At 49.2% G+C, this 14,295-nt stretch overlaps 1 protein-coding gene across 1 annotated transcript; it reads right to left on the bottom strand.

The window, feature by feature from the left end:
• Window positions 1–664: 664 nt before the first annotated feature.
• Zdhhc4 (zinc finger DHHC-type palmitoyltransferase 4) lies at window positions 665–12,298 on the bottom strand. Its single transcript, XM_052167511.1, has 8 exons — window positions 12,226–12,298; window positions 11,516–11,639; window positions 9,271–9,395; window positions 8,335–8,414; window positions 7,015–7,193; window positions 5,877–6,002; window positions 4,407–4,651; window positions 665–1,002 (listed from the first exon to the last, which is right to left on the bottom strand). Exons 2-8 carry the CDS (start codon window positions 11,541–11,543, stop codon window positions 712–714), a joined length of 1,074 nt encoding a protein of 357 aa, XP_052023471.1. The 5' UTR covers window positions 11,544–11,639; window positions 12,226–12,298; the 3' UTR covers window positions 665–711.
• Between the last annotated feature and the right edge of the window lie 1,997 nt (window positions 12,299–14,295).

Raw genomic sequence — 14,295 nt, 5'->3', positions numbered from 1 at the left:
CCCACCCCAGGATTTGTATACAATCTTTGGGCAATCATTACACTTTACACTGAACTGTCAGTAAAGACTGGAGATTTTTTTTTTCTTTTTGGTTTTTTGAGACAGTGTTTCTCAGTGTAGCACTGGCTGTCCTGCAACTCACTGTGTAGACCAGGCTGGCCTCAAACTCAGAGATCAACGTTCCTCTGTCTCCTGAGTCCTGTGATCAAAGGTATGCACCACCTCCGCCCAGAGAAGATTGGAGATTTTAAACAGAACGGAAAACTCTTGCGTGTGGCTCACAAGTACAAAAATGAATAGGAGGCCTATGGCTGAGAGGACTTAATTAAGATGATAAAGAGCCTGGAACGACCAGACCAGGGAAGAGTGCAGCTGGGCGCAAGCCTGAGTCAGGCTGCTCCCAAGACTCTCTCGTCCATCAGGTCAGGCTTTATGGCCCTAGTTCAGGGGCCATGGGTGCATGAAAGAGGCAGAGGTCTCCTTGTCCCTTCCCACACGAGGACTTCAGAAGTTATTGGTTCCAGCAGAAACTAAGTGTGCGGGAGATCTGCCCTGGGAATGCTGGAACTCAGCAAGTCGCTGCCTCTGCTTCCCCATTAAAGCCCACTCACACCCGCACAGCAGACACCAACACAAACAAAGGCTGCAAAGAGAAAAAGACGCGTGGACAAACAGACGTGTGCTGTATTCAAAAGCAGGACACTTCCCGTTCTATGTCTTCTTTTCCTTGTAACTGGGGACGGCAGGTAGAAAGATCTCTCGAAGGTTGCCCCAAAAGCCGTGGGAGTGAATGTTCTGGTGGGTCTGGGGCTCGGCTGGGGGAGCCCCGGCCGTCAGAGGCCAGTGCCGGCACCAGGTCCAGTCGCCTTTATACCACTCATTTGTGGTCTGGTTGGTGGCAGCCAGGTACAGAGCAAAGCACAAGTAGCCAGCCAGGAGCAGGCTCAGAACAATGACAAATCCCAGCAGGAAGACAATCCGTGGAAAAGCCAGGAACAGGTGCTAGGGCAGAAAACAGAGCATTAGCAAATGGACTATGGTGCCCATGAACACTGGTCCTCACCCTAGGGACAGACCCACCTCTCAGTGGACCCCCCCCCATCAAATCTGACCCACCAGGCAGTATACCAGGCAGTATACACAGCTTAGAGGTGTGGCAATGCCCTAGCATTTATGTGGCCCTGCATTCAAAATTCTCTGTCTCTTTCTGTGCCTCTGTCTGTCACATGCATGCCTTGCACAAGTACAAGCACACACACTATCACACACACACACAAAAACCCACATCAGTTGCCCCAAATCTGACCCTTTGAACATAGATTTGAGTCACAGTCAACACGGATAGGCAGCCCAGGGATGATCCTAGTGTGAGAGAGCTTCCTGCAGCATAACTTTCACACAGGCAGAAAGATGACTAGAGACTCAGCACATCACCAGTCTGCTGTTTGCAAGGTGAATATGTGAGACTGCGCATGCATCAAACTAAAATCCTGCAAGGCAAACCACTGTCTCTTCAAAGCCGCTGAGCACAGGAACCCCAGGCCAAGGGCAGTGACAGCAGTCACTGCTCATCAACAGTGGTGCAGGCTGGTGAACATAACACTCCCATGGCTGAAATGGGTTTGGCAGGTGTCAGGCTAGCCCAAGTTACAGAGTGACTTCCTTGTCTCAGACATGGAAACAAACTAATAACAAATTAGATGGCCATGCACGAGGAAGAATGAGACTCTGGGTCAGTCACACTGAGGCACACCAAGGAGCAATTAAAAGTCAACTCAGACTGTGGACTGGTGCGCAGTGAGAACAGAGAGGCTCAGGGCTCTCCCTGTTATGTTGTGTGACTATGGCACAAGGATGTTGAGGGTGAAACACCAGGCGGCCTCGGGCCTCTGGGAACTGGGACAGGATGGACAGGGCAGAGGTCTCGCAGTGTGTGTTTTCATTTAAACACCTCTTTTTTAAATCTCAGAGTTCTCTGGGGTGCTCATGTTATGATGTGCATGTCTGCATCAGAGTGGGGGGTGCGGGGGGAGCTCGGGTGTCTGTCCTTGCTTTCTACCTTGCTTGAAGCTAGCTTGTTGCTGCAATGCCGGGCTAGCCTGGCCTGTGAGCCTCTCCACTACAGATGTGTGCCACCACGCTGTGCTTTACACGGCTCTGGGATCCAAACTGAGGCCCTCATTTATACGGCAGGGCCTCACCCACTCACCCGTGCAGAGCCCTGAGCCAAATGCTGCTTCTTAGTTATTTGAATACCATGTTATTTTTATATGAGGAGTAAACATTAGAATTCAATGCTTCAGATGGGCGGTGGTGGCACACGCCTTTAATGCCAGCACTTGGGAGGCAGAGGCAGGCAGATGTCTGAGTTTGAGGCCAGCCTGGTCTACAGAGTGAGTTCCAGGACAGCCAGGGCTACACAGATAAATCCTGTCTCGAAAAAAAAAAAAGAAGAAGAAGAAGGAAGGAAGGAAGGAAGGAAGGAAGGAAAGAAGGAAGAAAGAAAGAAAGAAAGAAAGAAAGAAAGAAAGAAGGAAGGAAGGAAGGAAGGAAGGAAGGAAGGAATAGAATTAAATGCTTTTGTAAGTCAGAGGAGGAAAAAAACTCATCAAAACCCTTGATGACAGCAACTGTGTAACTCAAATCGTAGAGAGGAGTCAGTGGGCAAAGGACATCTCAGCTTTCTTATACCAAAAATCCTATACCAGCTGGTCAGGGTGGTAATTCATGTATTCCCGGTACTTGGGCAGCGTGAGGCAGGAGGACTGAGTGTCTGAGCAAGCCTCGACTACATGGTGATACCCTACCCCCAAATGAAGCAAGAACCGTTAGAGGTAGGTAATCTAATGTGTTGGTGAAGACGCGGAGAGACTGGAAGCCTTACACACTGCTTGTAGGAAACATTCCAGTTATTGCTCACGTGGTTAAAAGGTACCACATGATCTCACGATTCTACACCCAAAAGAAGTGAAGATGTGTTGACAAGAAATGTGTGTGCACTGCTCACAGCAACATTACTCAAAAATAACCAAAAACTGGAATAGCCAAATATCTACTGACTTCTCAACATGTAAACTATACTGTGCTTGTGAACTGAAGTACTACCTGGTCACAGAAAGGAATACAGAGCAGACTCAGACTACAGCATGGACTGTGAGAAGCCAGTGTGGAGGGTCACATACTGCAGGACTGAGCCTACGCAATGTCCAGTGAGGAAACTCAGAGAGACAGGAAGCTCATGAGTGGTTACCATGGCTGGACAAATGGAATGGCGTGTGTTCCTCTGGGGGTAATAAAATGGTTTTAGATGTAGACGTGGTGACACAATCGCCACCACCCTACATACCCCACCGCCACTGACTTGTCCACTCACAAAGCCCTGAGGTTTGATCCCCAGCTCCGTATACACCAGGCACAGTGTAGACACCAGTTATCCCAGCACACTCTTCCCTTTGCTTTGGGAAGCAAAGGATCAGAATTCACAGCCAGCCTGATATACACAAGACCCCATCCCAATAAACAAGTTAAGTCATACTAACTTTAAAAGCCACATGTTAGCTGGGTGTAATGGCACACACTTTTAATCTCAACATTCTCGAGGCAGAGATCTTGAGTTCAAGACCAGCCTGATCTATATATTAAGTTCTAGGTCAGCAAGTCGGGAATTTAAAAAATAAATAGATAAAGGACCAAGAACGCAAGGGTTCAACGGCCCCAGGGATGAACCTCTTATTATTTTGCCAAATAGACACAGCATCAAACTGCTCTCTGAAGTTGTATCTCTCTACCCTGGGTTAGTGCAAGTCTCAGACCTCTCAGGGGAGATTCTTTGCACAGTGGACAGTGGCTAATGCTGGCAACTGGTCAAGGTGCAGAGGAGTGTCTGTGGCATGCTCAGCCATAGACAGGACAGGATATTTAAATCTCCCTCTCCCTCCCCTCCCCCTCTCCCACCCCTCTCCCCTCCACACACACACACATACACAATCGCCCAGGGACAATCACAGGGGTGGGGGGTGGAGGTGGGGCAGGCAGAAAACCTCTATGAGTCAGAGGCCGGGAAGAACAGGGTAAAACAGTGTCTTCCAGACACATCAGGACCCTGAACTCAGAGCAGGCGCAGTTATCTGCACAGATCAAGCCAGGCAACATTCCACAGAGCAGAGAGGAGCAAAGCCCCCACCCGTAGCTGAGGAGCTGTAGGTGGTTAGTGCCTTCCGGGGAGGGACAGTTGGTTTCCTTTAAGGGTGTGGGTCCTGGAAGGCTGAGCGTGATCCAGTAAATGACCCCCACCTATAAGAATATATGGGCAGCCTGGAGAGGACACAAAGTCTGGAGGGGTAAGATAACTGCAGGCATTATGACATTCTCAAAGAAATAATAAAAAGAATATTTTTATCTTTTACCTGAACAAGAAAGACAGTGTCCGCGGCCTGGAAATGCCCCCAGTCATCGAGGTAAGTTTCCTGGTAGAGATCGGACACTGCCACTAGGTGGAGCAGAAAGGCAGCACTCAGGACGGCTATGGTGGCTGCAGCCGCCGTCAGCGTGAGGAGGTAGACGAGGAAGTACCTGGTGTTCCAGGCCCCGATGCAGTTGTTCACCCACACACAGTGATGGTCGAAACGGTGCACACAGCGGTCACACACCCCTGCAGAGAACTGACAGGTTCAGCTGGGCTCGTCCTTGGTGACACGATAAAAACAGACACTGGAGTTCTCGCTGACAGCACTGACAGCTGGGGACAGGGTAGCTGTTGTCACCAAGCTTCTAGAGCAGCAGGGCTTGCAGCTGGGAAATGGCTCACAGGTGAGAATGCCTGCTATGCAAGCATGCCTGGAGCTCAGATCCTAGGTGGACAGATGCCAGGCAGACTTGGTTGGACAGATGCCCTGTAATCTCAGCAGGCAGAGGACCAGATTCCCTGAGCAAGCTGGCTACCTAGATCGGCTGAGTCACTGAGCTCCGACTCAGTCACCCATATATAAGGTGAAGAGTGACTGAAGCCTTTAGCCTCTATATGTACATCTACCCACACATACACACACATGCACATACATGCACACACACACATGCACACACCACATGCAAACACACGCACATGCCACACATCTACCCACATATACACAAACATACACACACATGCCAGACAACTACCTACACATACACACACATGCACACACACTCATTTATCTTTTTTTTTTAAAATAGGCTTTTTTTTATTATTTCTTTTTTTATATTTATTTATTTATTTAGTATATATAAGTACACTATAGATGTCTTCAGACACCAGAATAGGGTGTCAGATCTCTTTACGGAGGGTTGTGAGCCACCATGTGGGTGCTGGGATTTGAACTCATGACCTTTGGAAGAGCAGTCGGTGCTCTTACCCGCTGAGCCATCTCTCCAGCCCCACACTCATTTATCTTAAACAGAACTGCGGTGTTTAACTACTGAACACCACTGAACACCAACTGGGGACAAGAGAAATCTGAAGTACTTTCTGGACATTAGCAGATTTAGTTACTTTTGACTTATACAGAACTCTGTGTTCACTGAGAACATGGAGGTGACACAAGACGGAGTCCAGCACTGGATGTGGACACTCTCAGTCAGTCCGCTTCCTTTCCCTGACTGGGAGGAGCCCAGGCCTTCCCTTGTTAGACATGAGCTCTTCACCCTCTGACCCCACCCCAGCCCAGTGTTCTGCTAGGCAGTGTGGCTGGGTGAAGAAGATTCCGGTACTGGGTACAGCTGTCACAAACCTTGGAGAATGCCAACATGGAGTTTGGTGTGTTTGCCCTGCCAGCATTCCCTGCGAACAGGCCAGTGAGTACCAGGGAGGGGAGGCTTAGCGCCCCGGGAATCACACTTACTGCAGTGCTTGGAGCGGGCTGGCTTCCTTAAACTGCAAGTGGAGCACCTCGAGTTCTTTGGAAACATCACATCATCGAATTTATAGACTTGCAGAAGTAATGATTCGTTTGCTTTAGTGATGGTGCCTGAGAGAAGGGATGGACGTCATTTCCAAGCAATGTGATTGACCAGGCCCACAAAACCAGAACTCGCACGATGCAGCTGAAACTGCTGTGATTACTGGTTTAAGAAACATACTTTCAGCCGGGCAGTGGTGGCACACGCCTGTAATCCCAGCACTTGGGAGGCAGAGGCAGGCGGATTTCTGAGTTCGAGGCCAGCCTGGTCTATAGAGTGAGTTCCAGGACAGCCAGGGCTACACAGAGAAACCCTGTCTCGAAAAAAAACTAACTAACTAAATAAATAAATAAAGATAGTTAAAATTTCAAAAAAAACAAAACAAACCAAAAAACAAAGTAAGAAAGAAAGAAAACAAATCACATGCATGCACGCACACACCCTCTGGCCTCCACATGTACATGAACATACCACATACAGAGAGAAAGTGGCACATAATTTAAAATAAAATAAAGGGGCTGGAGAGATGGCTCAGTGGTTAAGAGAACCAACTGCTCTTCCAGAAGTCCTGAGTTCAATTCCCAGCAAGCACATGGTGGCTCACAACTGTCTGTAATGGGATCTGATGGCCTCTTCTGGTGTGTCTGAAGACAGCTACCATGTACTCATATACATAAGATAAATAAATCTTTTTAAAAAATAAAAAATAAAATAAAAAAAGAAGCTGTGTCACAGCGACCACAGCTCTCCATATGCAATTTTGAACATGTGAAAACTAAGAAGTGCATTGGAGCCATTGTGGCAGCACATGCCCGTGATCCCAGCATTTTGGAGGTAGGAAGCTCCCAGGATCACGGTCAGCCTGACGCACAGCCTGGCCTCAAAATAAACAACCTATATTAGAAGATCTCACACTGATATATATATTACAAAGTTTAAAATAACCCATAGATCCCAAAAATAAAATTGGAAAACATTCAAAACTCAAAGACAGTGGAAATGTAACATGTCCTGTGAACAGTCCGTAACTGACATCGTTACCACGTGGCCTGAGCTGGTGTGCCCCGGCACCTGACTTACCAGGATTGGTGGCACAGGTCAGCGTGAAGAACACCAGATTCACACTCAGCAGCAGATAGGGCAGGAGAAGGCAAGGCAGAGAGAACTCCAGCTCCCAGCAGTAGCCGAAGACCTCGCACGTGTATTCCGCATAGACGAGCCCTTGCAAGAGCAGGTGCAAGACGATGAAGGCGGGGTGGCTGCAAGGAAGCACACGGGCTTATGCGCAGTCCCTTCCAGGAAGAAATCACATGAGTCTGAGGAACACCACCCAGGCTAACCCATCCTGTGAGAGTCACAGGAGCTCAGTGTGATAGCACATGCCTGGCATCCCAGTTCTTCAAGACAGAGCCAGGTTTGTCCTGAGTTTGACTTCAGCCTAGGCTACCCAGAAAGAACCAGACTACGCAGGGCTACATAGCAAGGCTCTGTCTCAGAAACAAGATAAAAGCCAGACATGGTGGTACAAATCCCAGCACTCGGGAGGCAACAACAGGCAGATCTCTGAGTTCTACATAGAAAGTTCTAGGCTAGCCAGAGCTACATCATGAGATACTGTCATTAACAGTGGAGGTGGTGGTAGTGGAGGTTGGAGGAGAGGCAGGAACAGTGACTGGGGCTGAGGAGATGGAGCAGCGGTTAGAGCACGGCACCCGCAGTGAACGAGGCTCAGTTCCCAGCACCCACACAGCAGTTCACGGACATCTGTACCTGCAGTCCTGGGGAACCAATGTCTTCCTCTGACCTCAACCAGCTCCTACACATGTGTGCTGCACATAGACCCAGGCACAAGCACACACATTTTTTTAATAATAATTAAATGAAAAATGGAAGCATATTTTGCACATATTTTACAGACATGTTTAAGAATACTTTCTACTTTCTAAGCATCTTTACTTGAAAGCAGACATGGTGGCAGTAGTCAAGTGTCTCGTGACTATGGTGCCAGCACTTGGGAGACTGGGGCTACAGCACTGTCATGAGTTTGTGGCCAGTCTAGTCGCTGTAGTCAGTCTCAGCCCAGCCTGGGTTGTGGCATGAGATTGCACCTCAACACAGCAAACTGGCCATGCTACTGTGGGGACAGGCTTCAGTGGCTGAGACGGAGAGCAGGCCAGGCATGCTCAGCATCTCCAGCTCACTGCCAAGCACCAGTCAGTCAGTCAGTCAGTGAGCAAACGTGGTAGATGCTCTATCAGGGGAGATTCCAGACCCAGCACTCTCCAAACTTCCCGCACCTTCCCTTTACGCTGCTGGAAACCACAAGGTGCCCCACAAGCTACAGAGTAGCAGCAGCAAATCACCCAGGCTGGATGTGGCCCTGTGTGAACCCTGAGCCACAAATTCCGTGTGTGGAAGAGCTGATGAAGAAGTGTCCGCGCGGCCCTCTGGAGGCACTGTGGGATCACACAGGAGCACACCTGAAATCACAGAAGAGTCAGCCTCACCTCTGCCCCTCACTCCCCATAAGGAGGCTCTCTCTCCACATGCACTGGTGGTTAGGCCACCACAGTCTCTCTATGGCAGAGAAGCAAGCTACGAGAATAAAGAGCAGGGCAAGCAAGCTCCCGTTTGTGGTGCCTGTGTCCACACAAGCACATGCATGCGGTCAGAATCAGTTATCTTCCCGGCAGCTCTCCTGGCACAGGGTCTCTCACTGTGTTGCCACTCAGTCAGTTTGCCCTGCGGGTCTCCTGCCATTCCTCCCGAGTGCTGAAACACAGGTCGGCCACCACCCCAGCCAGCGTTCATGTGCACTCTGGGGGTCTGAGTGGCCTTGTTCTGTCTTCTCTTGGATTGCTTCTCTGCCACCCAGTCCTTCTGGTTGCATGGCAAACACTGTGACTGTCCAGCCATCTCCTCAGCTCTACTCTGTGTTTGAAACAGTCTCATTATATAACCTGAGCTAAACTGAAATTCATGATCCTCCTGCCTCAGCTTCCTAAGTCCTAGGAATTAGGAGATATAGACAATGCCTCCATTACTACCTTAACTGCAAAGCAGGTGTCCGTCAGAGTCTTTGAGGAAGAGTGGGCCGAGGCTGCCGGGATGCTGACTTCTCCTTGCCCTGGGTTCTACTCCCTGCTCGAGGTCGGCCTCCGCATCCCCAGGTCCCTCCCGCGTCAACCTCTTCATGGCTGCCCCACCTGGCCCCGAAGTTCAGCCTCCCAAGTGCCGGGATTAAAGACAAGATTCACACCACCTGCTCTGCGAGCCTCTCGGACTAGCACCTAGCACAGTATCCAAACTTCAGCAGTACCCAAGGACCAGTGCTACCTGTGCGCCTCCCAGGACCACGGCTTTCAAACGCTGGCTTTTTGTGAAGATGCAGATCATGACGACACAGACCAATAAGAAGGCCAAGTAGACTAAGAAGAGAACCAGGAAGTCCATGCTGGAGGCTGTGAAGGGAGGGACAGCGTGAGCAGCTGCTGCTGAGGGATTTATCCCAGCATGCATTGTGGCCCTGGGTTCGCTCGGATGGTCGAGATCCACACCTGGATTGGTGGGTGGGCTTTAGGCCATCCTCAAGATGAACAAAGAGGTCTGCCTTTGAGGCAACACATCCCTTCACTGGTTTGTCTGTAAGCAGCGTGTGTACATGTCTGTGTGTGCACATGTGTCTACAGGTGTGCATGGACTGCATGTGTTCATGTGTGCTTGAACCAGATAGGGTATCTTCCTCAGTCATGCTCACTTTGTTTTAAATTACATTGTATTTATTTATTTGTCTTTGTGCATATGTGAGTGCCACAATGGTGTGTGTGTGTGTGTGTAGGACAACTTTTAAGAGTTGTTTCTCCCCTTTCACCACATGAGTCGTGGGGATCAAACACAGGTTCTTCAGGCACAGCAGCGGGTGCCCTTACCCACTGAGACATCTTATTTTGTCATTATATAAGATCTCACTACATAAACCTAGCTGACCTCAATGGAGATCCACCTGCCTCTGCATCATAAGGACTAGGACTAAAGGTGATGCCCAAACTAACTTTTAGTTTCTGAAGATTTCTCTCTCTCTCTCTCTCTCTCTCTCTCTCTCTCTCTCTCTCTCTCTCTCTCTCTCTCTGTGTGTGTGTGTGTGTTTGCCTGAGTGTGCGTGGACATATACCCTACATGTGTATGTGACAGTCAGAAGACAACGTCTGGGGTTAGTCCTCACCCTCCACCCTGTTTGAGACAGGGTTTCTTGTTTGTTCTCTGTGGTGTCCATCAGGCTAGCTGGCCTGTGTGTTTCTGAGGACTCTCCCATTTCACAGTGGGAAAACTGGAATTACATAGACACATACGGCTACATCAGGCTTCTACATACGTTCTCGGGATCTCACCTCTGGTCTTCAAGACAAGTACTTTGCTAAGCTAGCTCTCCATCCCAAAGTACTGGTCAAGGCAACCTCAAGTCTAGTGGGTACCTTCCCACCCCACCCCATCCCACCCCGTCAATATTGAGAATTGAACCCAGGACCTCATGTCCTGTATGCTGGGCAAGCACTCTATAATGGAACCACCACCCCAGCCCTTTTCCACATCCTTTGAGACATGCTTCCTCTCTGAACCTGTAGCTCACAAACAGCTAGACTGGCTGGCCAGCAAGTCCAGCAGAGCCTGCTGCTACCCCCTCCCCTGCAGGATCACAGATCCATCCTGCCATGCCACCATGTCGATGTTTTACTATCTCTTTCCTTTGGTGTCATTGTCCCTTAAGGCAGTGGTTCTCATCCTGTGGGTCCACAACCCCTCTGGAGGTCACATGACCTTTTTCACAGGAGTCACCTGAAATCATCCAGAAACATAGATGTTTATATTACTGTCCGTAATAGAAGCAAAATCACACTTGTGAAGTAGCAAGGAAAGTAATCTTATGGTTGAGGGTCACCACAGCATGAAGAACTGTCACAGCATTAGGAAGACTGCCTTGGGATCTGTAGCTCAGACCTGGCACTCACTGTTTTGTGTCTAGGCTGACGGGCATTAAACAGCACTCATGTTGGCACTGGGGATCCAAACTCAGGAATTCATGCTTGCCCATTAAGTACCCTTGCCCACTGAGCAAGCTCCCATCCCATCAACCCCTTGTTTTTTGAGACAGGGTCTGACTATGCAGCCCAGGCTAACTTGGAACTCAGAATTCTTCTGCCTCAGCTTTCCAAGTGTTGGGATTCCAGAAGTCCACCACCACACCCAGCAACAAACCCTTTTACTTCTTTAAATATCCACATAGATACTGATAACGTCCTGCCAAAGAGCCTGCTGACCTCATCAGAATGAGCAACTCCTAAAGGTAGTCAGGGTCCCACACCCAAACTTGGGCATATTAAACAGATCAGTGGCCATGATGTCACCCACGAGAACCAGAATGAAGGAATTCAGGCAGGATTCTGGGCCAAAATTCCAACCCAGAGAATCAAAACAGAACCTATTAACAAAAGAGGAAACAAACAAACAAACAAAAAGGTCATCCTCACAAGGAACCAGGTCTCTCGTCTACATATTTCTCTAGGTCGGACACTTCCAGCGGCACCTTTAGCGTACATTCCCCTTTGCCACATCCACAGAGAATTCAGATAGCAGCTCCGCTTGGGCAGCGCCGTGAAATTGGCACACAAAAAACTGGCGACATGGTGGTTGCATGAGGCTGGAACTGGCTGCGGAGACAATCAAGTGCAACACTTACACCGTGTTGAATAGACGTCAGTAGCGGGATGCATTGTGAAAGGTGTTTGGAAGTAGAGGACGCTGCACCACCGCTGAACTGGGAAGAAAACTTAAAAGACCAACCCTATAGCTATCACTGTCACTGTCACTACGCCTATCTCTGAGGCGCCCACCCCGGGGTCCAGACTCAGGGTGAGGTCGCCCTTATGAGGTAGGTCCCCGATAGTTTTCCCTTGCTGGACTCTTTTGGGATACATTATCCAAAGCCCTTGCATACTTGAGGTCACAGAATCTGCAGCTGTGAGGGGTCAGGGAAGCTACTGGTGAATGGAGCCCATCCTACAACCAGATCCAGGATGCATCAGGCTCAGAGGAGGTAAGGAAGGCTCAGGAGCCGACCATATCTGCGTCCAGAGCGGGGAACGAGGACCAGGCAGACAGCCGACTGGGATGGGGGACACAGAGAGCGGGATGCAGGGGGCTCGCGGTCCCACACATAACTGGGAGGCTCAAACATGGGGTCCCGACGGCCGCCGCCCAGCTGGGGTGTCACAGAGCCTCCGGAAGCTGCCTTACCCCAAGCCCGGCCAACTGTCAGCCGCGGCCGGCGGACCCCAGCTGAGCGCTCCCCGAGACTTCCGGCGCGTCCATGGCGTCATCAGTGCCCGCGAAGAGGCGACTTCCGACGGAAATAGTAGCGGGAAGCCGGAAATGATCGGGTTTGAAAGCCTCTCGTTCTGCGGGTGAATTGTGGTTTGTTTCGTACCGTCGTAGGCTTTATTTCTCTTTTCTTTCTCTTCTTAAACGTCTTTCTCCCTCCCTCGTCCTCTCCTCTCTCTTCCTTCTTCTCACTTTTATTATTACTTGACAATTTACTACCTGTGTACGAGGTACGATTCCCTTTATTTCACCAAATTCTCGTCCCGTTTTCGTGGCCTTTATTTGATTCCCTTGGGTGTGTTTGCTTGTTGTGATCCGCTAAGTTTAATTAGGATTTCTTGTATGTGCATGGATAGAAAAGCTATTTTCTTTTTAAAAATTTCTTTCCGAAACTAAGATCTCAGCTAGGCATAGTGGCCCATAACTTTAATGACGGCACTAAGGAGGCAGAGACAGAGGTCTCTTTGAGTCAGAGGCCAGCCTGGTTTACATGAGTTCCTGGCCAGGCTAGACCTTTTCTAAAACGAAACGAATGAACAAACAAAATTAAAGTCCCACCAAATTATACCCGGCTAGCTGTGGTCCTTTGAACCTCCTGTCTCAGCCTAACTTTAGTTGGGCTGGCAGGCACACACAACCACACCCAACACAGCAACTGGACTTCTCTAGCACTTTTGACAGAAAATGAAGGCTGGTTTGGGTCGGAGCAGGAGAACCGCTGGACTGTGCCTGGGCCTTTCTATGTCCCGGAAGGGAACACAGCAGCGTCCCTTGACAACCCAGCAGGTACCCTAGACAGTGAGTGGCACCTTTGTCACCCATATGAATCAGAGTCTGCTGATGGCATGCACCTTACGCCTGCCATCTCCGTATACAGCTTTGAACGTCCTCCCTGTGGGAGCAGAGGCTAGTGTTTTATCCTTGAGGATAAAAAGGATGTTTGGATAATGGGCAGGCTTGGGGCTAGAGGAGCTGCTTCTAAACATAGCGCTGAGAAGGTCCCTGTGGGGTGTTGGCTTTGTCTGAGTGCCCCCAGGTCCTCCCAGAACTATTCTTGACGCCTGCCTCTGAAAAACAAGTTCCCTTTGAGGAAAAATGTCTGATCTCTAAGCACTAGCCTCAAAGCTCCTTTTTCCTGTTTGCTTTCCCCAGCTTCTCAATTCTTTTTCCTTTTAGAAATTAAAAAAAAATAAAAATAAAAATAAACCCCTACCTTTCTGAATATATTGTATCCAAGGCCTTTGCAATGCTGGGAACACAGAGTAAGCCGGTGTGGTGAGACCTGGAAGACTGGTTACATACGGAGACCACCTGGCACCCGGGCTACACTTCACCAAGGTCTCCAGCAGGCTCCACCGTGCTGGTGAGCACTGAGCCTGTAATTAAATATCTTGACTTTTCTTTCTTTTCCCCATGAAATGCAGGGCTTTGTGGGTTTTCTCTAGAGAGTTTCAGTTCTGACTAGCTTTGCTTTTCAATTCAGTCATCCATTTCATCTTGTGTTCTGGTGCCTTTCTTTATATCACACAAAGAAAAGGGTTGGAGTGTGAGTCAGGTTGTCAAAAAACAAAACAAAGTCTTTGGTAGCCACCTCGTCTGTGATGGAATCATCCTTATTTACCATGTATCCTGCAAACTCCTTTTCATTTATTTTTGTGGGAGAGGCAACTTCTCATGCTACACCCCAGGCTGGCCCTGAACTCACAGTCCTCTTGAGTGGGCTTCCTGAGTGCTGGGATTATAGGGCTGGCCAAAACTCATCTTGTATTTATGAATACATATTCAATAAACACATATTGACTAATAGGTGCCAACTGCTTTTCTTGGTCAAGGGAACCTAACAGTCAAAAGAAATTGCAGAACTTGCCGCTGGGGATGTAGGTCACTTGGTAGCCCCCAGAGCTCATGAAACATAGCAGGGTGGCACATGCCTATAATGCTACTTCTGGGGAGGTGAAGGCAGAAGAAGTAGACGTTTAAACTCAT

This window comes from Apodemus sylvaticus, chromosome 22 (genome assembly GCF_947179515.1).
Source record: "Apodemus sylvaticus chromosome 22, mApoSyl1.1, whole genome shotgun sequence".
NCBI lineage: Eukaryota > Metazoa > Chordata > Mammalia > Rodentia > Muridae > Apodemus > Apodemus sylvaticus.
The sequence above is the reverse complement of the archived record's forward strand: the minus strand, read 5'-3'. Positions and strand labels throughout refer to the sequence as shown.